Raw genomic sequence first — 26,070 nt, forward strand, 5'->3', positions numbered from 1 at the left:
TGTGCCAGGGCTTGCAGCACCCACCTTCACAGTTCCTCCTGCTGGCAAGTGTCCCACGTTGTCCAGAGATCCCACTTTGGCCTGGGCCTTCTCCTTGAAGTTCAGCTTCTGGTTCTCGATTTTGACGTCTCCTCCGCCTAGCACAGGATCGCGTGGGAGCGAGTTTATTAATTGCCCCCAGCACGGCCCCACCCGAGACCTGCCCCCGTCCCCGAGGAACCGCTGGGGGCTCCATGTACTTTGGGGGAGGAGGAGGGGCAGGACCAACTCATACGTTTAAGCGCCTGGGTCCCACTCCAGTCAAGGTTCCGTTTCCACAGCGGCAAGGTGAAAGTTGGGGATTTCCCCCCCGTGCAGGCCAAGCAACAGGGCAGGCAAGGAGGGCTGCAGGGCAGAGCCTGGGGGTGCCCGCACAGGCAGTTGGGAAGATGCCCTCTCGCCCACCGCCTCGCTAGCTCTGCTTGGGAATCTGCCTCCCCCCACCCGAGGCGTGACACGCCGCTTCCACCCCGACCCCATGCTGGGGCGTTTCCAACGGCCGACACCAGCTGCCCACTCCCACCCGGGTCCCTCGCCAAGGCCTCTGCCAGCTCAGCCCGTCTGCGGCGGCGGCGCCGGGAGGCCTTCTGCTCCTTTTTGTTGTCTGTGATCTGTTCCCGCTCCTACTCCATCCCTGGCAGCTCCCTGCCTGCCCGGACCGACAGCTCCCTCCCCGACACACAGACCCACGCGCGGGCAGGGAGACGCCAAGCGTGGGGGCTGGATGGACACCAGGTTCAGGAGAACCTCAAGGTCAGAAAAACAACTGTACCTTCCCAGCGAGATTCTCCTATATCTAGAATGCCACAGTTTCCATTAATATATACGATTATACATGCAGTCCACATTCCAGGAGGTCTCTCAAAAAAAAACTCTCTCAGTATTGCCAGGGAGAACTTTGCTTCCCAGTGACATCACTGAATACTCAGCCCTTGGCGCTCCGGAGGCTTGGCATGGCCAGCGACGGAAGCCAACTGATTCAGTCTAACAAAATCGGTTAAAACATCTGACAACAGACGGATGGATTATTCTGCTTTAATCTGCCCTGGACAAGAGCAGTAATTGTCACGCACAGCTCGTTACCAGAGAGCACTGAATAAACAGAGGCGGTGCTCGTGGCCCCAGGTTCCCAAAGCGGGCGCGGGTTTGGAGGCACCGAGCCGTGGCGCTCGGTGCGCGAGGCTGAGCTGCCTTCAACCCAACCGGCTGGCAGGAAGGGCGCCGGGAGCTCCTAGGAGCACAGACAAGCTCCAGGCATTTCGTTTTCCGCTTCAGGCAGATGAACTTTGCCCCTCGCGCACGGCTGTTGGACTGCCAGGGGTTCTCCTGGGCAGGGAACTGTCCTCAGATACCCACAAAGCGGCGACTGTGCTTTAGGATGCCACAAAGGTGGGGCCGCCGCGCGCTGACCTGCCCAGGAACCCGGGATTCCCAGCAATTCACGCAGAGTAATTGCTGCGTGCTCAGTGGGAAGCAGGGAATCCCCGCACACTCATCCCGTAAGAGGTCATTAAAGAGCCAAGGGTGTTTTATATATAAAAAAAAAAAAAAAAAAAAAAAGACCCTTGTACCTGCTTTGAAGAATCAGAGGGAAGTTACTTTATCCCTCCCTAGCACGCAGGTGTTGAGAGCCCCAGCGCTCTCTGTGAGCACGGGTGAACTTGTCAGACTCCTGCAATGGTCATGGTAAGTATCTGCCTTTTTTAGTTTTTTTGTTTGTTTTTTGTGTTTTTTTTTGTTGTTTTGTTTTGTTTTTTGTTTTTTTTTTTTCTTCCAAACGAGAAGGGAAGAAGAAAGAGAACTCTGTCAAAGCAGAAGATTATCTTCACAGGCAAGAGGAAATCCCCCATCTCCCAGTCCCCTTCTCCACCCACGAAACCACCAGGAATTGCTAAAGAAGCTTTAGTACCTCTAGAAATACTCCCTGAGCACAACAAACCTCTTCAACTATTTCACCCGCAGTCCAGGACTACATTTAAGCGACGTGCAATATCTACAGACAAACGATGAGGAAATGGTGAAATTTCTACCTGGCTTATGCTTGATATTTGCTTTAGAGCCGCACTTCGAGGACACTTTGGAAAGGTCAACTTTCTTGTTCTGGATCTGCACCTGAGGAGGCAAAAACAAACAACTCACCACAGAGAAACATTTCCTGTGAATCTGGAGGTCAGCGGGCCACCTCGAACACCGGGTCACGCTTAGTTAACCTGCCCCCCTTTTCCACCGTATTGTATTTTTCATACTGATTTCCCTGCCACCGCGTGCCGAACGCTTTAGCGTTATCTAAAGGCCTGCACCAGCCCGAAGTGGCTAACGGGAGCAGGCAGAAATTGAGGCCAGGCAAAACTAAGAGATGGACCGTGACCAGAAACGGGAGGCTGGAGGTCACGGCACACCCGTGGACGGCAAAAGCACCTGGCAGAGGGACCACGAAAAGCCGGTCCCCCTCCCCAGCCTGTCTCTGCCTCTGAGGACACGGGCCAGGGCCCGGGCGGCTCCAGACACCCCCCAGGGCAGGTGTCACCTCAGGGTTCGGCCCAGCCACCCTTCCCCCTGGGGGGCCACAGACGTGCCACCAGCTCCCACGCATTCCACCCCCAACGCGCGCGTTCCGCCCCACGGCCCCCCGCCGGGCTCCCCGCGGCGAGCGGGACCCCGGGAGGGACCATCGTGCCCGAGAAGCTGTCCTCCCCCGAGCCCGAGCCCTGGGGGGGGGGGGGGGAGGGGAAGCTACTCCCCAGTATTATTTCCTTCAACCTCGTTCTGCCAGTGACTCAACGGTGGCACACAAAACCTTCAGTCCTGAAAGCACGAGATATTCGTGACTCAGGAAACGACCTTCTTCCAAGTCAACGAGCTAAACGTTCCAGCACGGTGTTTGGGGACCTCACTGAGTTTGGGGAGAAGTGTCTTCTCTGGGGTAGGACAAACGTGGGGTCAAAATGGCACAGGTTTAATGCTCAAAATACATTTCATCTTTGAGTGCGTTGTACACAGCCCCATTTCTGACATCTTTAAAATTCCTCCTGTAGCTCCAGGTGGATGAAAAATTCCTCTACTCCAGAATGAACTTACTGTCTAACTACTCACGGACCTTTCATTTCATACAAACACAGGATAAGTTATACTGGAAGGAACTTCAGGTCATCATCTGGTCTAACCCCCTACTGAGTTGACATTCTCACTTTCCACGGGAAAAATCTGGGGTTTTTTGGTAGTAACGTTAAGAGGACAAACCTCTCCTGGTCGCATCAGCAACCGCCAGCTGACAGCTACACGCACAGAAAGTTCTGCTATAGATCATCTCGCGGAGAAAACGAAAACCTTTCCTTTTCAACATGACAAGGATTCATTCACTTACCGGCTACTCTAAAAGCTTATTGAGAACGATCATGATCATTTGCGCTGCATCTTTTTCAGGAAGCACGAATCCTCCTCCTACTTGTGAAGAGGGATGACTCAAAGCCCCGATGTCTTGTTTGCTCACAGTGAGGAGGACAGCACAGTTCGGCCTCCTGCTACGCTCTTCCCCCTTCGTGTACCCTGATTCAGTGACACCAGACACTCCGAAAGGGCGAGATCACAGCTACTGAATTTGATTTTCTTGGGGGCTGCTGGTGAAATTATTACAGCTTTTATCATGAGTACTTGTTTGCTTGGAACTGGAATAGAGCTAAATTTATTTCACAGAACTTATTTAAAAATAATGATGTTTTTCATCAGCTAGGCTAGACATACCCAGTTATGACTCCTCGGGATTTTACCTGAGGATCCAAACAATTATACCGACATGGAAGTGTATTTCTCGTACGATTTCTAACATCAGCTGTTTTGAGTTTGCAGTGGGAGACACGTTTAAAGGACTGGGCTTGCATTTCTAGAGCCAAGTACTCAGGCTGTGGCGTCAGAAATAAACTTTAGACCTGAAAGCTTGACACAGAGGCTCAGATGGGAAGTGCTATACTCATTTATTCTTAAATTCTCCATCCCTACCCATTTCCCAATCCATCCAAGCGGGTCAAGCCAAAGGGTAGAGAAACATATGTACATTCCAAATCACCTTGTTAAACCTTCAACAGCGTGTACACCACCTGCACTTCGTAAAACCTCCCTCTTTACTGTTGCTCTCTTTAAAAAGAAAGGGAGGAAATACTAAAACACAACAAAAGCTTTTACCCAGGAAACCTAACTACGTTTGCGTCACGGTGTTTCTGGCAAACGTAATGTGAGTAGGAACAGCATCTACTGCTTTTGAACAGGTCTTCTTGGGGATCTTGGAGGGGAAGAGAAATTATCTCCACGTATAGAAGGCAAAATGGGGACGCAGAGTGCCCCAGCTAGGACCCACTTCACTTAGGTAGGATGCCCGTCCCTTCTACCAGAGTAACCCGAAAGCTGAATCATCATTTGCTACTAACCCCAGCTCCTGCCCCCAGGATTCCTAAAAGCTCTAACCGAAGCCATGGGCTATAACAACGGGCTCCCCAGCCATCCCCCATCAGTGGGGCGGTTCGGGAGATAAACACCGGGAAGTCTTTTATCAGAAGTGATCATCGTAACTGTTTGAACAAGAAAACATCTTTGGAAGAGGACACCAATATCACAGTGCCCCGAAGGGAGTGAGCAGATATAAAAATGAAGAAAAGGAAATGCTTTTCTAGGAAGGCAGATCGGCCACTGCGTCTCCTTTACTCACAGTGGTACTGCCTGAAGCTGCGTGGGGGGCATCGGGAACCTGGGCAAAAGCAGCACTTCATTCTCAAAGCAAAAGGCTTAAGTAGTTGAACAAGGAGGAAAACTGCAGTGGTAGGAGGAGAGTGTGGGAGAGGAAAAGAAAGCAGGCACACAACTTGTCCCCTAGAGTCGGGAACGTCCCCAGGAGAGGACTTTGTTGTTTCATTAGAGGAAGGAACAGTTGACTAACGTAGTTAAACAAAAAAAATATCCCCCCACATTTAAAACACATTTCTGTTGGCCTCAAAAAAAAGGAAAAGTATGTGTGAGACTTGTTGTCCACTAAAAGGCTATACAAGGGAAGAGCAGCAAAATTAAAGCGGCTTATGAAATACAGCTCCTTCGAGTGCAGGAGCTGGGAGGTTGCAGCAGCTGCTCTTTAGCAGTACAGCCACAGGGACTTCTGCCACAAAACACTGATGACGTATAAACGTTCCGTTCCAAACCTGGGTGACAAAACCAGCTGAAATATGCAGCAGGAACAGAAACGTGCGCAGCCGAAAAAGATTATGAGGGCACCTAATCGACACGCTGGTCCTGACATCAGCTTTTCTTACTACGGCGCAGCGAATTCTCTGGCGTGAGCAGTGCTATGGGAGGCTCCACACACACACGTGTGTGCTCCTCTGAGCGCCGGGTAAGTCATGGAAATATGAAATAAGGATGGCAAATCCCACCACTGGCGAGGATCTGCAAACTGGAAGGCAAGGAGGGGCAGCAGAGACGCGTGCCCAGCGACTCCCGATGGGAAGTTAAGTGAGCACTGCGCGTGTGACTTCAAGATCTGTCTCCTTCCACCAACCTGTAGGGAACGAGGTTGTTAAGAACCCCGAGTCGGTCGCCTCTTGGAAAGATTTAAGGAAGAACTGGCCACGTAAAGGTTCAGCCAGCTAGACAAACCCACATACATTTCCCAGGCAAAGCGGCCGCGGCGGTTTGCACCACAGGCAGGTCCTGCCCAGCACTCGTACCCGCTGAGCCAGGCGGACAGCACACGCTGACTACAGCCCCGGACATTCGGAATTTGCAGGGAGTTTCACCCGTGCTGGCTCGCAGGCACTGGGCGTAAAGCACCACAAGGTCTGACAGCTGGACGGGGCTCCTCGGGAACGTGGCGTAGCTGAACACCGAAGGAAAAAGCTTTCTTGGGCTTCAGTGCTTCCACCGGCTTTTTGCAACCACCCCATGTTTGTCTCGCTGCAAGCTATCCCTAGTACGAACGGCCTAGCGCAGATTTAAGGTAGTACAGGTGTGCCCACAAGGCAACAGGCCTGCCAAACTACAGTCGTGCTTTCAAAAGCGTTAGCATCTAGAGAGTTAACCTGGGGGTTTTTTGACAAACATTCAGGGTAGAATCCTGCAATCCAAGTACACAGACATTACAAGATTAGCCTTCTATTTTAATAAGCTCAGCTCCGCTGCCAGAGATACCAGTAGCCTTTAAATTTAGAAATTAATTGCAGCTCAAAGATTAAGTCCCAGAGTCTTTTCCTCCTCCTTTTTCAAAGTCTTCCTTCTTGTGAAACAAGAAGTGAAATTAATCTGACTCAGGCTTGCTCTATTAGCCAGTGAAGAGTAACGGGCACTTCTAGGCCACAATTGATTTCATCTGAAAAATCAGACGTCTAAAATAGGTCAGAGGACTGAGAGGGTGCCTCCACGGGCTGCAGAGGGAATCCACAGCCAGCTAAGTCCTGGGGTCAACGATGTGCACACCCTCCCTTTGGTCACGAATACCACACATTTAATAGGTCAGGTGTATCTGTAGTGCTACGAAACAAAACACACGCATTCAACCTAGCATCCCATGGAGGGGAAAAAAAAAAATAGAAAAAAAAATTCTCCAGCCTACATTATTTCCAGAAGCCCTGAAACTCTGCCACACCTTTCTGCCCGAAACAGAGCATTCTTCAGACTGACATATAAAAACATAAGTACAAGAGAGGGAGTTAGTAGAAAGACAGCTTGCCCAGAGCCCATACTTACATTCCCACCTCCAGGGACATGCTTAATATTGTCCTTGGAACCACACTTGGACTGAACATGGCTGTAGTTCGCTTTTTTGGAGACTATCTGGACCTGGAATGTTACAGAATGGAAAACAACACAAGGGAAGAGGACTGGTTAGAGTTGTCATACGGCAGGCTGGAGTGGATGCTCTAACACGGCAGAAAAACAAAGAGTTGTGTTAAACTCAACCCAACTGCGGTATTAGGTGTGAAAGCAACGGAGGAGGAAAGTGAGAGAGAAGTGAACGAAAGGAGAGGCTGCACAGACAGTGTTAGTGCGGGAGCGCAAGCGCTGCCGTGAGGACGGCTCCTCCGCACACCCCGGGGGGCTCCCCCCGCCCGGAGGGCGCCCGCCTGCGCGCCGGGGGGGCCGGGCTGCCCCACAGCGCAGCCCCCCGGGGCAGGGGGAGCCCGCGCGGGGGCCGCCTGCCTCCCAGCAGCCCCACCGGCTGCCCAGCAAACTTCCATTTGCCTGGCCTGGCTCCAGTCCCGGGTAACCTCTTCCAAAACCGCGGGGCAGTGAAGCCCGGGTCTGAGAAACAACTCTTCTGATGAGGGTTGTTAAAGCTGATCAGGCCTGTCTTATCTTAATTGTTTCTCCTTCAAACTAAAATGACTTGGACTTTCTCCAGTACGAAAGGAGTGCGCTAGGTGAGCTTTCACTCACAAAGGCAGTGACTGAGTGAGAGTAACAGGCCTGCGTTTACAAAGGTTAGTTATGACACGCGTGTTTAGTCTGGGGGTTACTTAACACAGCACAAAACGTGGCAGAAGCTGTACCCCACTTTCTAGAAAGAGGTGATAAATCCAAAGCACAAAAGGAATCACCAGGACGTTCTCACTTCAGCAGGTTTCCAAAAGCTCCTCCGCCACTTCAGGAAGACTGGATTCAGCACAAGGGCAGCTCCGCAACCGTACCGGTGCCGCGGGCGGGCGCGGGGGCTCCGGCTTCCCGCCCGCCCCGTACCAGCTCTGCCTGAGCAGGCCTGAAGGCGAGCAGCACCCCCGGCGCCCCCCCCCCCCCTCGCCCCCCACCCGCTCGTGCTGGAACCGCCTGTCACGACAGCGGCGGGGTAACCCCCCCGACGGCGACCGCCCGACGCGGGGAGCTGGGAGCTCACCCACCGCTGCGTGGGGCACAGCGCAGGAACGAGAGGATGCCCTTAATGTTCTGGGATCTCAAACCAAGCGGCACTGACCTAAACCTCTCCTCCCAGTTACAAACCAGCGCTGCGTAGGAAGACCTGGTTGTGAGGGAAACCTCCGGCTCGAAGTTAAGCCCATCCGCCTAGAAGGGAAAATGGAGGGCTCCGCTCCGAAAACAGTCACCTTTGCAGCAGGCATGGAAAAGGTCCCTACGACAGGCGTGGCCGAACGGGTTTAGCTGAGAACACCTCGGGGTTTACAAGAAAGAATTGGAAGAGCGTCCGTGCAAAGAACAGTGACACTGACAGGAGAAAGCAGAAGAGTTGAAGAGAAGGGAAAGTGACTCAAAATGGAAATGCTTTCCTTCATCTCCCACAGAGAAAAGTCTGAAATAAACTCACTTTCCCATTGGGCTGTTTTGGGGCACCCTCTTTTGATACGGTTGTTTTAGTAGGAGCCATTTTAGAGACTGCATTGGGTTCAGACTTGCGCGCAGCAGCGGCTGATTCTGGCTTTTTCTCTATTTTCCCCTAGATGGAGACAAATGGATGATTTCAACCAGCAAAAGCAAAAGTGTGGGCAGGAGAGTACGTGAACACAAGCTACCCAGATAAACTTAGTGGAGCAGACAACCCAGTAGAACTTCTTACATGCTGTAAAATCCTCTGGCAAAATATAATCCCATGCCCAGGAAGAATAACACTAAGGGAGTGGAGGGGAAGCAACATCATTCGGACACGGGATGCAGCAGGCACCGTGGGGTCGTAAAGCAGTAATTAAATTCTCCATTTCTCAAAAAACTCATAGGTGCCCGTCGTTGGGATCTCACCATTCCCCCAACGGCCACGCTGGCAGGTCTCCAAGTGACCCCAGTACATTAGATTCTGCCAAAAAAATTAAACCCAATCTCTTAGTAACCCAACAGCAGCGCAGGCCCACCTCCTTCACAGGAAGGACACTGCACAGACCTTCGGGGCAAACACATCCCCACTGGCTGATTTTCTTCCCCTTCGAGCTCCAAGAGCTCTGCTGGATACGGACACACTGTGCTTCCGCTTCTGATTTCTCACCCACACACTGGTTTGACTCAGGCTTTGAGATCAACAGCTGATTTGGTTTTTAACTAATCAAATGCAGGTGGACCTAGTAAATCCAGCTAAGCAGAAACTGAATGAAAATTTACGTTTTAGAAAAATTCAGCAACTACCTGAGAGCATCCATGCTTCTGCTAATCTAGATCCAGCTAAGTGCAGCAGAACCTGCATTTTTTTTTGGGGGGGGGGGGGGGGGGGGGCTCAGCATAAAGCCTGTATTTCACTAACCTACCAGCAAGAGAACAGTAAACAAAAATCCCCAGCGCTCCTATGGCATCCTGTCAGATTCTAAAAACATCTCAGTGTAAGTAAGTCTACGAAAAGGACAAATTTCTTAAAAGCACAGTTGTTCGGATTTAACAATTCTATGAAAATATTTTGAAAATAAAGGACAGTACAATTAAATGTAAAAATAAATTCCCTTAGACTGACACAATAATCCTGTAAGCTCAAAAGCTCTGTGATTCTCAGAACCCTCATGCAGTTTAAAATAACAGCACAATCCTAGGTGTTCTTTTCGATCAGATGGCAGAAAGTTTTGTGAACTTCTGTTTGGTTTCCAGCTGCAATATACAGCAAGTATGTGAAGGGGTCACCCTCCTGCTGGCTTCGGAGTTTTTCAGCACACTTGGTCTGTCATCTCCAGAAACTTGCTTTTGGGGAGCAAAAGTTTCTGTCCTCTGGACCTCAAGGCTCTGAGGACTGTACTGTGGTACTGTACAACTAAGATACTCTTAACTCTGAAGAATAAATCCATATTATATCGATGCTGTCTGTGACACACAACACCAAAGCCCAAGAATGCCCTTGACTTTATTGTGCCTGAGAGGAGATTAAGGCTCCCAGCATGAACTCTGTGCTCTCTTGGCATCAGATTAAAGTTATAGGCCGAGTTATTCATTACCACAGACCTGCAGCAAAGATAACTGGGCAAATCTGTTCCACTTTGTGGAAATTAAAGCCCTCTGACTACGGGCAGGCGGCTAACACATTTGGTCAGGCAAAGACGGGCGTATCTGTTATATAATACCCAACAGAGGTTTTATGATTATGCATACCCACCCGATTACTTAAACCCTCAGAAGAAGGCTACAGGTACATCCCAAAACACTGATCAGTTACACGGTAGATGCTCACGGTAAAAGTGCAGTTTAAGACCATCACTGACTGGGAGCCCCAGGTCCTATCTATGTTCACACTTTTCCCTGCTGCTCGTTCAACACCACCCTCCTCTCCCCTGCGGCCACCGCAGGTCATTCCAGCCAACCCACTTCGTTTCAGCTTTAGGCCTGACACGTTGAAGCGCGTCCCCGTTCCCAGACCTGGGAAAGGTGCTGGGGGAACTTGCTCCCGAATCCAGATTGCCTGCATGGTAGTGCCTTATTCCACCTTCTCCACCATTCAGCAGACCCAATTCCTCTATTCAAAAGCAAAGTTTTGCCATACAGGCAAGGTTTTGAGCTTTCAACACCAACTAGTTTCCACGTCGGGATGTACGACAGAAAACCAGAACCACAGAGTTTTGAATTCCTGTCTGCAAACACCATGAAGGCTCTTAAGGCGGATTCCTCCTGTACGCCACTATCACTGCCTTGTTAATGCCTTGTGCATAGACCAAGAACCCAGAGAGGAGCTCTGCAGAGCATAAATGAGAAGCGCAGTGAGGATACAGCCACCAACATTAGCAAAGAGCACCCCTAATGCTTAAGAGCTACAGTTCCAAAGCATATATTGTTATCAAGTTTGAAGAAACTTACCTTTCCTCCGCCAGGCTGATGTTTAATATTATCTGTCGAGCCAATTTTGGAACGTACATTTTTCAGATCTGGAGCAGAAACGCTGCTGGTCGGGCGAGGTGGCTTGGCAACAGCGCTGGGTTTAGTCGGGGCCTTAGCGCTTGTCTTTTTAGCGTCTGCTGTTGCAGTTGAGGTTGGGGTGGGTTTGGTTGCAGCAGGCTTGGCTTTGGGACGACTGGTGGCTACTCCGGGCAAAGTAGGGGCGCTGGAGGCGGCGGTAGAAGGAGTGGTGGCACTGCTTTTTACTGCATTTCCAGGAGCGCTCTTCGGGCGGCTCAAGTCTGCTACGAGGATCACAGCGATAGTTGGAGGGAAGGGGGGAAAAAGGTGGGTCAGAGGCCATGGATACAAACTTCCTCCGAGTCTTACAGATGTACAGAGACCTGCTTAATAAACACAGCCCCGAAAGGAGGAGGATTTGATGCAGATGGAAACTGAACAAAGATACCTGATGGTGACTTTGCAGAGCTCTTCTTGGCATCCGCAGGCTTTGCCTCAGTCTTGATGGCTGCCCAACACAAAACAGACGGGTCAGCGGGGGGGCCGCTTTGCACAGGGGAGAAGCCCGGGATCCCGGCAGCTCTCCCCTCCCCTGGAGGTCGGGGCCCTCCACAGCTCCTCGCGTACCCACAGCCCCCCCGTCCCCAAGGCGCCGCTCCAAAGCGAGCCTCTCCAGAACTAACGGCTCCCTTTGGACACCTGGCTGAGGCGCAACCGCAACGCTCATCCCCGGGTTCCAGCAGAAGGATCAGTTCACCACCCGATGACACCACACACCTCGGGGGCGGTTTGCATTTTGCTTTTTCTTACAGTGACTTTCTGAATCTTAGAGGACTCACTAACGTTATTTTAAATCCTGTCCCGAGATATTTCCTTAAAAAAAAAATAACAACAAAACCCCATCACCAAAAGAAAAGCACAAACCCAGAGCTCTTTTTACTAAATAGCATTTGTCCATCTATAACCTTGGTATTATTGCTAGATCAATTCTAACCAATGCCAATTTTCTTGCACAGAAGTTATTGCACAAATTCTGGTCCCTATTATAATTGTATAAATCCAAAAATCAATCACTAAACCGAACTACGCCTTTGGGCAAACACCAGTGATCATGACCTGATTACATTCCACACAGACAGAGGACAGCAAACCAGGAACACATCTATATCTCTCAGAGCAGAATAAAACCATACCCGAAGTTGATGAAAGGAAAATTCACAGACTGAAAAATATAAACAGAGCCTTATTTGAAAGAGCTCTTTGATAACGAAATTCTAGCTTTTTTACTATCGATGACAGACAACTTTGGCTAATATCTGCTTCATTTCAATAGCCAAAGGAAGGCAACGTTAAAAGCAAACAATAAATGGAAAAAAAGCTAAGTTAGAAATCATGACAACTCCCATCTTCTAATATTTAATTTCCATGAACAGTATTAGATTTTTAGATAAACTCAAGTAGCTGGCAGGGTAATTTCTAGAACACCGATCTAGAAAAGAGCAAGCAAAAGAGGCAGATAACTCTAGGCCAAGTTAGTCTGGATCGTTCCATCCTGACTTTGCTAAAAGCATTCAATTAAACACCACAGATACTAGCTAATGAGATGAAACACATCTGGACAATTTAATAAGGCCTAAAGGATAGTTATATAATTAATACCTAAAAAAGGCCCTGTCAAACCAACCTAATCTCATTCCCTGAGACCACATCTTTAATTGGGCAAACTGTATGGACAGAACAGACTTAGTTTTCTAATCAAGGCAAGAGGACTAATATGTTAATTTAATATATAGAGATGTTATTTCTACTCGCGTCAGTGAGGAGCCAAATACTGAAACGCTTCTGTCCATGCTATTAGCATGCAATGTTGAAAACCTGGAGAATGATAAAACTTCTGGGAAAATGGTCTATAACAACAGTCGAAGGCTTCGATCTTTTTCAGATCTGAAAGACAGAGAGGTGGTCTCGTACAAACATAAAAGGCATTTTTACAGGGAAGGGGGAAAACTGGGGAAAAAAAAAATAAAATAAAAATGAAGCACCACCTAGCCCATGGTCCTCATTTAGTTGAGAAAGCGACTGATGCTTAATACCCGAAAAAGTGAAACAATCTAACTTCAAAACAAGCCACTCTGGGCACATTTTACAACAGTGAGAACACCCAAACACACGAGCAAACCACAAGGAAGCGAGTCTCTGTCTTTTCGAACCCGAAACGCAGATGTCCTTCTGAAATACCAGCTCTAGCCAGAAACGCCCGACCCGTCCCAGCGCTACGTACTGAGAAGCTGAGCTGTGACCAGGAGAGATCCCGCTCTCCATCCTGTCACCCGCCCCCCTGGATCCAGCCGAAGCGCTCGCGCTACCGAAACCGAGCCCTTAGCATTTGGCCCGCTGCCATCCCGCCTCGGGCCCCGCAGCCCCATCCATCCCCGCTCCCACCCCTGCCCTCTCCCCTTCCAAATCAGCACCCCCCTCCTTCGCCCGTCACGGCTCCCCCGTGCAGCTCCAGATCCAGACAAAACCGCTCTCCCTCCCGAGGGAGTTTCCCCAGCTGACCTCCTCTCTCCCTCGCCCACCCAGTTCTCGCTGGGCTCTGCCAGCGTCCCGCCACCCTCGCCTTTTCCTCTCTCCCTCCTGCCACTTGGAACAACCTTCCCGCCGCTCGGCATCGTTGGCTCCATCTCTTTTCAAATGTCATCAGAAAAGGCGCCTTTGTTGGTGTCTCGGCTTTGGGAGGAGGAATTAACTGACCTCACTAAAACGTATCGAGCATTCTGGGCTGCAGTTTGCATGGAAGACCACACAAAATTAATTTTACAAGGGTGTCCATAGAATCAGTTAAGATACATGGCTCTTGGAAAGTGCAACACTTCCCCTACGCTTGATAAATTACATTTTCCCCTAGAGTGTAAAGTATGGAACGTATATCTAGCCCAACATATTTCAACATAGTTAAACCATTACTATTCTTTTGGGAAAGAGAGGTTACGAATTCATGCCTTGGGACTCGCAGAACAAAGCAACCAATACGTATTATTAGTCTTGCATGTTTACTGGCAAATTTTGCCAATGAAGTCTAGTCATTTGAAAAGACTTGAGAACATTTAACTATATTTTTATCTGACGTTAAATCTCTCAAGCTCCATTAAAATGAGCAAAACCAGTGTTTCCAAGATGCTAATAGGCTGCTCAGGTTTCATGCTGGCTGCGTTAAACTCACGGGAAGTTCCCTCTTTGGCAACAGTGGGCAGGGGGTACAGTTTTCTGCTGAAGCTGATGTGATTTCAGCTCCAAATTCTTCCTGCACTAGTAAAAAACCTCCACTTCTGTCCATCCTTTTTTGTTTTTCAGATGCACTAGTCTGAGTGCTGCAAGTCTTCTTTTGACGATTTGCTTTTCCCAGGCTTTAAAATTTGGTTTTAGTGTTTATTCCAACTGTTACTATGGCAAAACACAGAGGTAATAGGATCCTTTTTCTTCAGTCAAGCATGTTCAGTAATTGTAGTATTAACCCCGAATCACACAGAGCTGATCCACGCTGGCCTTGAAGGCCATGCAGATTTGGTTTTGGAAGAGGGAGGCCTGGAGAGGAAGAAGTCTTTGTGCCTCGGCAGAGGATCTTAAAAGGGTTAAAAGGGTTATTAAAAGGGTTAAAAGGGTTATTAAAAGGGTTAACGTTTCAGCCACCACTGAGCTTCAGGTCAACTCCTGACTGGCCGGTAGGCCAGCTGCCGCCTCGCAGAAGCACAGGCTAACAGCAGCTTCTCATGAATGGCCACGTTTTTAAGGTTTTGGGTTTTTTTTTCTTCCTTCTTTTGAATCTGAAGATCGCAAGCTAGTTTACCTAAAGACTCACTTTAATAAACCGATGGGGCACAGGATGACCTGAGCACAGGGGAAAAAAGCAGTCAGCCTACTGGAACACGTGGGAAAGACATCACAGTGTGAACCAACGGCGCTACTCAACCAGAAACCTGCCGCTGGGTAGCGAAAAAGAGATCGCCTGCAGAAAAGCCAGGGAACACTCACAGGTTGGCCTCTTGGGGGGAGAAGGAGCGGTGTTTTTCGCACCAGCAGCTGCAGCGACGGGCGATGCCGCTGTTGCCCGCGGAGCAGCAGGGCTGCTCCTGACAGCGGTTCTGGGGGTGGCAGACGATGGAGGTTTTGAAAGCGAGGTCCGCTTCTCGGTGGTCTTCGCATCTGCAACCTGCAAAGGAACAGGCTACAGTAAAGCCAGTATTTCACTGACCGTCTCCTCAAAGGGTCTGCCAACAAAAAGCCTGAAATAAATGGCAATTGTTGGAATTCTTAAACGCGTAAGCTAGGCACTGCCAAAACATTATAAAGCAGAAGATTAAAAATATAATTAAGGCACGCAGGAGCGACCGACTATACTCAGTGCAGGACACAGAGCACAGACCCTGCTGAACACCAGAATTCATCCAGATCTGTTTCGGCGTTAATGCACGGAGGCCGTTTACAGCTGTGAACGAGGTTTGGATTTCTGAAGCAAATGGAAAACATCAGTCCACTAGCAGTACTTCTGGGAGAGACTTCTTTCCTTCCTGAGCAGGAATGCGTCCTGGGCTACGGCAGCGTTTATTAAAACACTGTGGACATAAGAATCAGGTGTCTGTGGCTCAGTCCTCGCTTGGAAAACTTTCATGCCTGCCCTTGGTCAGTCACTTGTTTGTAAACTGACTGACCTCTTAAGTATTAAAATACCGGAGTTAACGTACAGAAACAAGTAAGATGAGATTTTGATTTCATCAAAAAGAGATTCAGCATCAGGCAAAAACTTAAACAAAACTGAAGACACTGGTTCACAAAACGAAAAGTGCAGATTTATGCCCGTGCTTTCATACTCTTTTTGTTATTTGTATTTAGCTAGCTTTAGAAGACACTCAAATGCAGTTATTTAAGCTTAAAGGGATAGTAGAAACACTAGCATTGAGATATCGACTGGGAACTTCTGAAAGAGGTTTTAACATTCCCTTTCAAATTTGAACTCTTCTGCTAGACAATATCACAAGTTAACGTCGGGAAGATGCAAGGGACGTTTCCCATTCTCAAGGTTACACGTGGAGCCCCTACTTCAGCCTTAAGATGCAGCACTAAGAACTGTCCACGTGTCTTCTCATATTGGAGAATCACAACCTCCAATATCCCCTAAGCACACAAGTGCACAGTCAGGTACCTTTGTACAGGTTTTAGAGTGGCCAGACACCACCAAGAGACCACTGGGGGGGAAACACTGAAACGTTCAAGCTGACTTTATTTCCCCTCAAGATTCGAGGCTCTCCATTCAGTTTTCCCACGTTCTTGCCCGAAGAGTTATCCTATGTTTGCAGTGTGTCTATACTTAAAAAACCCTCCTCCTTTACTAATGGAAGGAAATAAGGAATTGTCTTGTGTACTTCATGACTGTTCTCTAGGAGAACCGTAGTAATACAGCCCAGTTTAATTTTCTCCTGTGTGATGACACAGTTACGTGCTTGGGGCCTGATGCCCTGAGTGGGTTAGCGGAAGCCGATACCAGTAACTGTGCAGCCCTGATAACGCGGGGGATCTTTTTCTCCTCCCATGATTAGCACTGGAGTTATGTTTTGACTCTCGGCTAAGACAGCTGGTAAGTCAACAGGTAAGTTCTTGGAGCTCCCACACAAAAGCAAACTGTTTCTTACCTTTGGTTTAGTCTCTTTTGGAGTTAAGGTGGAGGGACGTGTAGTACCGGTGGCTGGGCGTTTAGCAGTAGTGGCTGAAGTAGGACCTGCAGTAGGGCTCGTGGGCTTTTTGTTTGGGCCAGGCGCGGCAGAGGCTGGCCGCTTGGGGCTGGTGGAGGACAGGGGCCTGGCTTTCGTTGCTGCAGGCTTTGGAGATGATGTAGCTGCGGCAGGCTTTGTGTTTTTTCAAAAAGCAAAATCCAGTATAAAAACAAACAAACAAACAAACAAAAACACAACAAAAAAATAGCGCATCGTAAACCAAAACACTGAGCTGCAAGAACAGAAAAAACGGTCTTTTAAACGAAACAAACAAAAAGAATTAGCTTTCTGTTTTCTGAGCGTAAGAAAAGGACCAAACTGAAGCGTCACACGAGGGCTGCCTTCGAAGCCCACTGGAGTTTTGCCACTCAGTTCAGAGCGAACAGGATTTATTCCAGCGACATCTAAAGCAACAGAAGGAATCGCTGGTAAAGCTGGGATTAGGAACTGGGTGTTCCTGGCATCTACTCCTACGTGCAATACACAGGACACTGCTTTCCAGTTCCATGCACGCAACGGATGGCAAGCTCTAAATCCTCATCCAACGGCCGTGCTGCCTCCGAGGGGACCGAACCCCCTGCCCCGACCACTGCTCTAAGAATTCTGGGGCTGGATTTCGCTGAACGCTGCAAGCTTCTGCAAGCAGGTATGCCTCATTTCATAAACAGCCCCAAAACAAGAGAACAGCAGACCCTGAGCAGCACCTCTGAGGGCTAATCGTAATGGGAAGAAATGTGCTGTGAACAGCGAGGAGAGCAGCAGCATAGCAGGAGTGTTATCATCCATGTTTACTACTTCTACGGCACCGATACCAACCCGGGAATCAACCGAAATAAAATTTCCCACACGTTTATTAAATCCACTTTCGGTCACATTCGCTACTGGCCGAGTTGTTCACAACTTCGTAACTGGGTGTCTTCGTTCCCGTAACATGGTTCACAAATGGCAGCTCAGAAAACAGAACTCGTGTTGTTGCCACAGCTTAAGAAGCAGAAAAGCCAGCAAATAAAATGGAAGCGAAGACGCCGAACGTGAAACGACACCTACCTTTGTCTTCTTCTCGGGGCTGGGAGGAAGCTCTTTGTTGGGAGGTGCTGTGATATCGTTCCCTGTCACAGCTTCAGCTGGTTTGGTCTCTTCTGGTTTTGCTGGGGGGGGAAAAAAAAAAAAAAAAAAAAATAGGGAAAGGAGACATTGTAAGTTTGAGCTTTTTTTTAAAAAAAAATGCTCAAACATATAATTTTTTTTAGTTTACTATTATTCAACACAGTAGCAGGAGGAGTCAGAACTGACAGGTTGGCTATTTCTGGAAAATTTCCCCCAAACCAGAATACCTATAGGAAGAAAGATGTTTCCTGTAACAGACAGGTTCATCCAGATGCCATTAGCATCCCATTTCTCATAATATTCCAGTGGGAAAAGACAGACAGCAGATGAAGGAAACCTCTGCTTTAATTAAAACCGCAAACCTTCCCATCTTACAAGTTATTAAAATAAATCGTTGGAATGTTAGTGGTGAAGTTCTGACCTCCTGCGGGTTTTACACCACGGCCCAGGAGAGCAGGAGCCCGGGGATCCTGCCCTGGCAGGCGGGGGTGGGTCATACCCCCCCCGGCAGTGCGGAACCCGCCGTGTCTCACCGCGCACAGCTCACATCAGGGACCAGCGTTGACGGTTTTTCCCCTGGTTTGGTCCTTTTTTTATTTTTTTTTTTTTTTGGTCACCACCACCAAAGGTTGTCACGCCGGGTGGGGACAGTGAATACACACGCTTTTTCTCCCAACGGCAGCAGGGAGCCACAACCACTTCCTCGGCTCCTTTTAAAAAAATATCAGTCTCTAAAGCACTGTCCAGCCACCAGCAGAACTACTGCCCGCCAAAGCACACACCATAACAAAACATTCATTTAGCAGCAGCTTCAAGTTTTCTCCCTAAATCTCACAAATCCTACAGCAGAACTGCCGCACTGCTTTGCACCGTGAGACGTGCAAGAGGCACGTCTGGGGAATTTCTAATTCCCTACAAACAGCTTTTAAAACACGAATCCTCCGCGGCGTTGCCGGACAGCTGCACTGCCGCGAGCCGTCTTCCGCTGCGATCCCTCTGGCATTTGCATTTTATGAAGGACACGGTGCAAACAAGCCATCACAAATGTATGCATTTTCCTTTGTCATCCTGGGATTAAAATAAAGCGTTATCTGTGTCAGATGTTTCTTTTTAAAACAATGCAACAGACTGTAATGCTGCGGTGCATGCTAAGAGCCCACCGGACAATAGTGTACCAATTCCAACAGCTAAAAGGTTGTTTTTCACATCTTGCAAATTACTATTTATATTTCACATTTTCTTGCTTGCCAGTCTTGAAAGCAGTGTCTCAGAGGACAGTTCAATTCTGGTACAAACGCCACTGTTAAAACAAGCAAAATAAAGTAAAATGGTGCCTTCCACCTGTCCTGGCAATGCTCAACAGCAGGGCGGGTTTGTGGTTCTTTATTTTCCTGACTCCAGGACAAGTTTAAAAGCCTTTTCTCCCCTTGCATTGCAGCAGCCCCTTCCTAGCCATTTAGCTCCCAAGCCATACTAAACGTTTTGCAGCACCGGGTTTAGCGTCCCAGGCACACAAAAACAAAAACTTGTGAAGAAAAACAAGCACCAAAATGTACAGGCTGGACACTGCTTTTAATTCTTAAGACCCATTCATATTCACCTAGAAAGCAATTTTTTTTGGTAGCTAATCTATATTGGCTCCTCTATACTAGTCTTCTCCCCTGCATTTCAATAAACCTTTATATTCTCCCTCATTTAACTTGTTGGTTTTATCTCCAGCAATGCCAGAAAGAGCAATCTTTCTGAGCAGCCACCTTCTGTCCGTTCCCTGCTCTCTGCTCCCAGGACCCCACGCCTGGGGATGGCTTTATTTTGAATTCTACCACTCTCAGATATCTCAGACATCAAGGTGACTTTCCACCCGCTGGAAGGTACCTTTCACGTTACTGCCTGTCGTCGTTATTTCAGCTAATTCAGCAGCAACATTAAACCTCTTGCTTGATGACCGTAACAGCAGCATCCACGCAGAAACACAAACTCATCTCCTCGGGGAGCCTAACGCGGCTCCTCAAAAAACCTCAACTTCTAAAATTCCAGGATTTAAACTCCAGCAGCTTCCATGCTTCTGAACTGATGACAACACGAATTTCCTGTTATTTCATGTTACTTAATCAAATACCGGCTACTATACCAGAAATTTGGAGTGAATAACTTCAACACAGGAAATTATCAGAGTACATTAAGGTTCTCCAAAACAAATAGTGTGGGTTTTTTTTTTTTTTAAAAATGTAAACCAGAAATGTAGCATCACCAAGCTGATGGAGCTATGCTGCAGGATAGCACACATAGGGGCTAAGCAACCTGTATCTGTAAATAATAATAACGATCAACCCAGGAGGGCTGGGCAGGGAACTTTCCTACTTCAGGGGCCACAGGACCTTAATTCAGGTTCCACCTCTCAAAGCCTCCGATACACCAGGGTGCACAACCCTGTACACGACCCCAAGGGATTACAGTAGGATAATTTCGGTTTGTGCTGCCTCAAGTTGAGCACCAACCCAGCGAGCTCATCGGAACGTTTGCTTTCATTCATCGTTTAATTATGAGGGCGCTCCCTCCCCTTCCGAGCGGAGCACTGCCTGGGAAGATCTCCTAGTTACAGGGAATATTAGGAAAAGCTGCCAAATCTTAATCAAACGCGTTCATTAGTCTGCAAGAGACTTTTCAGTTTGCTCGTCCCGCCAAGCACGGCAACAAACCCCTGAGAGAGATTTCAAAGACATTTTGTTGGGAGCTGTAGCCGGGGTCGCCGCTCTGCCCCGAGCAGGGCTCCTCCTCCAGCCGCCGCGGCTCCTGCTCCTCGTGGCGGTCGCTGACAGGGAAAATTCAGCTCAGCCGAGTCAGCACCCGGACCTGAATCACCCCCGGGGGAAAGGGGGACGGGGGCTTGAAGGAGAGAAGGAAGGACACTCCGATCGGGCATCTTCCACCGACCAACAGAAAAGGATCACCCTGCCATCAGGTACTTTCTCCCTGGGGCGGCTCGCTGCACCGTGCCCTTTGGAACGGCCGTCCTCAACCCCAGCTCACCGTTCGTTACTCGCGGAGCACGCTTTTAACAGTGGAAATCACAATTCTTGTGCGTGTCAGTTCACAATACTGCAAGACACCACTGCTTCACAATTTCCGAGAGCGACACGGGAAGCGATTGTTCACATCCAAGTGCACCCAGAAGAGTTAAAAAAAAAAAAAAAAAAAAAAAAAATCAGAAAACTCCACAACAACAACTAAACCCACAAACCGCAAACTCCAGAATTTTGTCTGAGGTTTTGCTGACACCAATTATGAAAGAGCAAACTCGGTGAGCGGTGCTGATGTCTCCCGTAACAGCGACACCGGGCGTCCTTCAGACAGGCTCCAGCTGGCAGCAGGAGGGCTGGTCGGGATTGCCGAGGTGCTGCGCGGAGGAGGGACCCCCCCGGCGCTTCTCACGCCGCCGCCGTGCCTCCGTTCCTTCGTACTTACAGCACCTACCTGCCTCGAGATGGTTTTAGACAAAACAGGCCAGTTCCGAGGAAAACACCAAAGACAACTATATGAAAGACAGCGGCAATGTTTCCCTTGACAAGCTCGCTCTCATTTGGGGCAGGAGGAGCTCCACACCGCCAGAGGCAGCCTCGCTGCCAGACAAGTGCCTCCTCGTATAAAAATCTGCTCAAATCCAGCGACGTTACAGTTCCCCGACAACCCCCCAGCCCACCGGTTGCCCCCCTCTTGCCGGCTGAAGCCGCGGGCCCCCCCCGGAGCGTTGGCCATGCCCACCGGCCCGTCCACCTCCCGGCGCTTCCCAGGCCGCGGCCAGGCTCCCGCGCGGAGCGAGCTGAGCAAACCAAGACCCTCACGGGTTGTAGGTGGCAGAAACCAGATTCTCCTCCACTTCACCAGCTTTGCCAGAGTGCTCGCCGCCGCAGTGCCGGGATGGCCAACCAAACCCTGCTCAAAGACAGTCCCTACGCTGTAGGAATGCGCAGAAGCCATAGCGCTGAAACTGCGTTTGGCCAAGGCACACCCGAGCCAACAACAAGGTAAAGAGCGTATATTTAAAATAAATTTGACACCAGAAGCCAGGTATTTGCCGTTGCTGGATGAAGGACCCAGAAAACGAGACCACATGGTGTTCAGATAAAACTGAAGTCAGAGGGAACAAGACTCCCAATAAATCAGCAGTGGTGATTTTTCAGAATAAATAGTAAGAATTAGATGATCTGTGCCAGAGCTGACACTCAAAAAAAAAAAAACCAAAAAAACAACCCACACTTCAACTCCTTCTTATAAAAGGGGGCAAGACTCTTCCTATGGATCTTAAAAATTATGGAAAATGTAATGAAATTATGTTTTCTTGTACAAGCAGAGTGAGCCATAAAAAAACACCAATGAGGAAATTTGTAATTCTGCCTCCAACAGCCAAGTTTAAATACTGTGACGCAAATAAAGCATGCGCGCCGTCCACGCAGCCGTGGAGTAGGCACAGTCTCCTGGAAGGCAATTCATCCTGATTTTTTGCTATTAGCAGCCACTCATAACAAGTTATTTACACAAGAACCCCGGTGGCTGAGGAGACTCTTCACATATTTTATCCTTAACCTTTTACTCCCACACGCGCTGCCCCTCCCTCGGTGGTCACTAGCAGGTGAGTTACCGTTAGCACAAACGTACTGTGAGAGAAAGCAATCGCAGCAGGTGATGCAATGGATTTGAGAATGTTACCTTTTTTCCCCCAAAAAAGAACAAACTGTAGCACAGCTACCTTATCAACCATATGAAAGACCAAAGCTGTCCTCCAAGGCTCAGCGTTAATGTTTAAATAGACTGCTTATTATTTCTTTTAAAAACTTCCCTGTTGGAACAGTGAGTCTCTCTCCAAAGTTCCCTACATATCACTAACACAGCACAAGAGAACATCTTCCCAAGGAGCCTTCAAGCACATCTTACAAGTAGTCTTTCAGAGCCAACCCATCCCACCGCAGCCACAGAAAACCGTCATCCACTAAACCACAAGGTTCTGGTGTTGAAGCTTTTCCTCGGGTTGCCTTTCCTCCGTGGACGCTTTCTCTCATTGAGGGGGAGTTGAGGAACGGAGCATTTCCCATCCATATCACAAGGGTGTACGGGCCCACCCTCCAAATTCATAATAAAATGTAAAAAGTATGATGATGGAGAGTTTGGTTGATTCTAAGCTCTGCTGTCTGAAAACCACAGGCGTCTTCCGAAAAAGACCAAGGAACAAGACATCCCAAACTCAGTGTTTTGACCGAGTTTCGCAGATGCCAAGGGGGGAGCTCTTCCTCAAAAGCAGCAACAAATAGGGGGCCAAAACTGCTGCAGTCTGAAAACAGAAGAGCTGGGCAAGAGGAAAGGACAGCAGAGGTGACGTTCACCTTCAGACGTCTGAATGAAGCAGCAGGGTGGGGCGGTAAGGAAGGGCAGGGTGACACCACGTGCCACGCCGCTCCGCCGAGCCGTACTAGGCCCAACGGAAAAAGGAGGACTGCAAACCCACGGGTCGAAAGCTCAGACAATGCTTCGTGATTTTAACCTTGAGCTCCTTCCTCAAAATGCAGTCATACCTCTTGCAGAGGGTCACCGCGAGAATTCAGCGATCGGTCTGGGCGGTCAAGTGAGACGGGATCACGCAGCAACAGAGGGATGGGGGGGGCCTCGGAGGTCACCAGCCTAACCCATCACTCACAGCTGGTCCCAGCAGATCAGGTTGCTTACAGTCATGGCCAGCGGAATTTCCAAATATAAGGAAAAACTTCTTCAGTGTGAGGGAGGTCAAACACCGGCGGAGGCCCAAAGAGACTGTGAGATCTCCATCCCTGGAGACATTCAGACCTGGAAGGGACACGCGTGGCCCCGGAGCAACCTGATCTACTCACACGTGGTTTTCAGTCGGGGTTAAACCAGAGACCTCCAGCGCTCCGCTCCCGTCTGAGTGACTCTCTATTACAGCTACGTAGTGGAGGATGCCCACGTTGTACGCAATTAATCACACGTCTTCTCGGAGCCAAGTCCCGCTTATGAATAACTATATATAGTTTTCCTAACCATAAGGAGGAAAAAAACCCACCCCACACTCCTCCAAAAAAAAAAAAAAAATCTCTCTCTCACCATCCTGTGACTTGCAGCCTAAAGACTATCCGCTTGTCCAACAGCTTTTTAGCCCATGTAATGATTTAACATCAGAATAGCAGAACAATGTTTGTTGGAAGGGACGTCTGGAGGTCATTTAGCCCAATCACCCACTCAAATTACACCAGATTGCTCAGGGTTTTTTCAGTCATATTCTGAGCATCTCCAAGGGCAGAGATTCCACATCTTGGGTCTTCTCCTCCAATATCTGATTAGCCTCACGGTAAAAAATAAAATAAAATACCACAAATTCCTGGCACAAGATGTTTTACAGCTTCACTGTAAAACACTCACAAGTCACCCAGCATCATTTGCTATCATCTGCTGCTGCTATTTTTGTTTGATGACCCATATTCTCATACTGGAAAAAACTCAACAGTCTTCTCTTCACAACTTTCATGTCATGGATGACTTTATAGACAGTAATCACAACCATCTCCCTCTCCAAGCTCTCTCTCTCCCAGGCTAAAGAGTCTTACTTTCTTCAGACATTCCCCATACAAACTTCTCTAATACAATACCTTTATTTATCGTACCTCTCAGTCTATTACCACCTTTTTGAGACAGAGGGCAACATGCAGATTTACACATCATATTCAGAATGCAGGTGCACAAGGGATTTATAAATTGACATCATTTTTTCCAGTTTGTTCTCTCTTCCTTTCTCAGTTCCTAGAACTCCATTTGGTGAAGGGAAGCCACACAAAAGCATCCTTATGACATCTATAAAATCCTTACAACAGTAGCGTTATTGCTCCTCCTCTACAAGTGCAGAAACAAAACCATCAGGGTTACAGCTCGTGTGAGGTGACATGGAGCTGGAACCCAAGAGGAGAACAAACACAGACCTTCAGCCTTTCAGATCCCTTCGCCATCAGTTTTGCTGCAACAGCTCTCATGAAAGCTGCTACTGTGTGTGGAGAAAACATGCACTAAATCTGAAAAGCTTTACTGTTTGTGTTTCCTTCCCTAAAGAAGTAAAATTAGTAAAAAGTACTTATAGGAACACACCCATGGGTATCTTTTTAAAGTTAAACCACACTACTGCATCGTTTTATAAATCGTGCAACTCAGAATAAAAGCCTATGTGCATGTACTTCTCAAATACCACGCAGCAACTTATTCAAGACAAAGCCTTCGCCAAAATTCATTCTCCACGTCAAAAGGAACAGGTGGAGACCTCAGCATAACGTATCTGAGGCTCATCGCAAAAGGCCAAAAGCAAGTATTTCTATGTTCTGGTACCGTGGTGAGCAAAAGCTAAAGCGAAGATAAAGGACAGCAGCTGTGCATCTGGAAGGTTTGTCAGAATGTTACGTCTTGTCTTCCTTTCTCCCCTTTATTGACCAGTTAAATGAGCATTTCAGTGGGTAGTTGAGACTACACCACTTAAACCTCATCTCCTACCAATCCCAGTCGGTAAGCTACTACCCCCCCTTTTATGGGGTCTGTAGTTCACCCGCCGTGCCCCGAGTCGCTGACCCGGGCTGGCTCATTCACGCGCTTCAAAACGGAAGGGACCTTGCAGCTGCATTCCAACGTGCCTGTGAACCAGGCCAGGCACTCCCCTGCCATATCCCCGGCCAGGGAGGGTCAGCCGGCTAAGCTGAACTAAAACATCATTCAATGAAACGGCTCCATAATTCTCATAGGGATTAGAGTCATCAACTGAAAATCCATTAAGAGAAGTAGATTAAGCCGTAAGGCGATGACCATCTTTACTCTTCCTCTTAAACATAAACAGCCTTAGAAAGAAAACCAGATCGTACTAAATACTGCTTTTGCCAGAAATGCTGCAGAGGCACGCGCTCTTTCTTGTTCGTCCGTCTCGAGCTGCTTCATCATAAAAATCACCTTCAAATAAAGCCTTTTTGTTTTGGGCTGTTGAGACCAAAGTATCTGCAAATATAACAAACCTCAGTTTAAGCAGAAATACAACCCTTATCTGCTTTCTCTTCTCCAGAAAAGGCTAGAGAAAACGTCTCCTGCTTGACCGAAATACGGTATAGCTCAGCATTTTATTTGGCACTGAACACAACACAATCAATGTGTATATTTTTACTTGTTATCAAGAATCAAGGAATAAACCAGATATCCTCTTTGCCTGAATCTTGTGGACCTAGGTTGATTTGCTAAGACTCTATTTTTTTACCCAGGAAGGGAAATCCTAAATCAGACCACGTTCTTCTAGAACGACCCAAGCTACTTGCCACGTTTCCCCGACATGGCACGAACTGAAATC

The 26,070-nt window shown here is 48.4% G+C and overlaps 1 protein-coding gene across 17 annotated transcripts in view; it reads right to left on the reverse strand.

Moving 5' to 3' along the window:
* MAP4 (microtubule associated protein 4) overlaps positions 1 to 26,070 on the reverse strand; it is a 161,996-nt gene that overhangs the window by 4,789 nt on the left and 131,137 nt on the right. For 13 of the 17 annotated variants that reach the window (XM_042801967.1, XM_042801963.1, XM_042801968.1 and 10 more), the window contains 9 exons: positions 17,637 to 17,737; positions 16,509 to 16,721; positions 14,854 to 15,031; positions 11,270 to 11,329; positions 10,783 to 11,105; positions 8,333 to 8,461; positions 6,763 to 6,855; positions 2,070 to 2,151; positions 25 to 137 (listed from right to left, as the gene is read on the reverse strand). In XM_042801967.1, the coding sequence (XP_042657901.1) occupies positions 25 to 137; positions 2,070 to 2,151; positions 6,763 to 6,855; positions 8,333 to 8,461; positions 10,783 to 11,105; positions 11,270 to 11,329; positions 14,854 to 15,031; positions 16,509 to 16,721; positions 17,637 to 17,737 (1,292 nt within the window). The remainder of the gene's footprint in view (positions 1 to 24; positions 138 to 2,069; positions 2,152 to 6,762; positions 6,856 to 8,332; positions 8,462 to 10,782; positions 11,106 to 11,269; positions 11,330 to 14,853; positions 15,032 to 16,508; positions 16,722 to 17,636; positions 17,738 to 26,070) is intronic. The other 4 variants (XM_042801957.1, XM_042801965.1, XM_042801964.1 and 1 more) reach the window with 4 other exon arrangements.

This window comes from Tyto alba, unplaced genomic scaffold (genome assembly GCF_018691265.1).
Source record: "Tyto alba isolate M040663 unplaced genomic scaffold, T.alba_DEE_v4.0 Super-Scaffold_38, whole genome shotgun sequence".
Classification (NCBI taxonomy): Eukaryota; Metazoa; Chordata; class Aves; order Strigiformes; family Tytonidae; genus Tyto; species Tyto alba.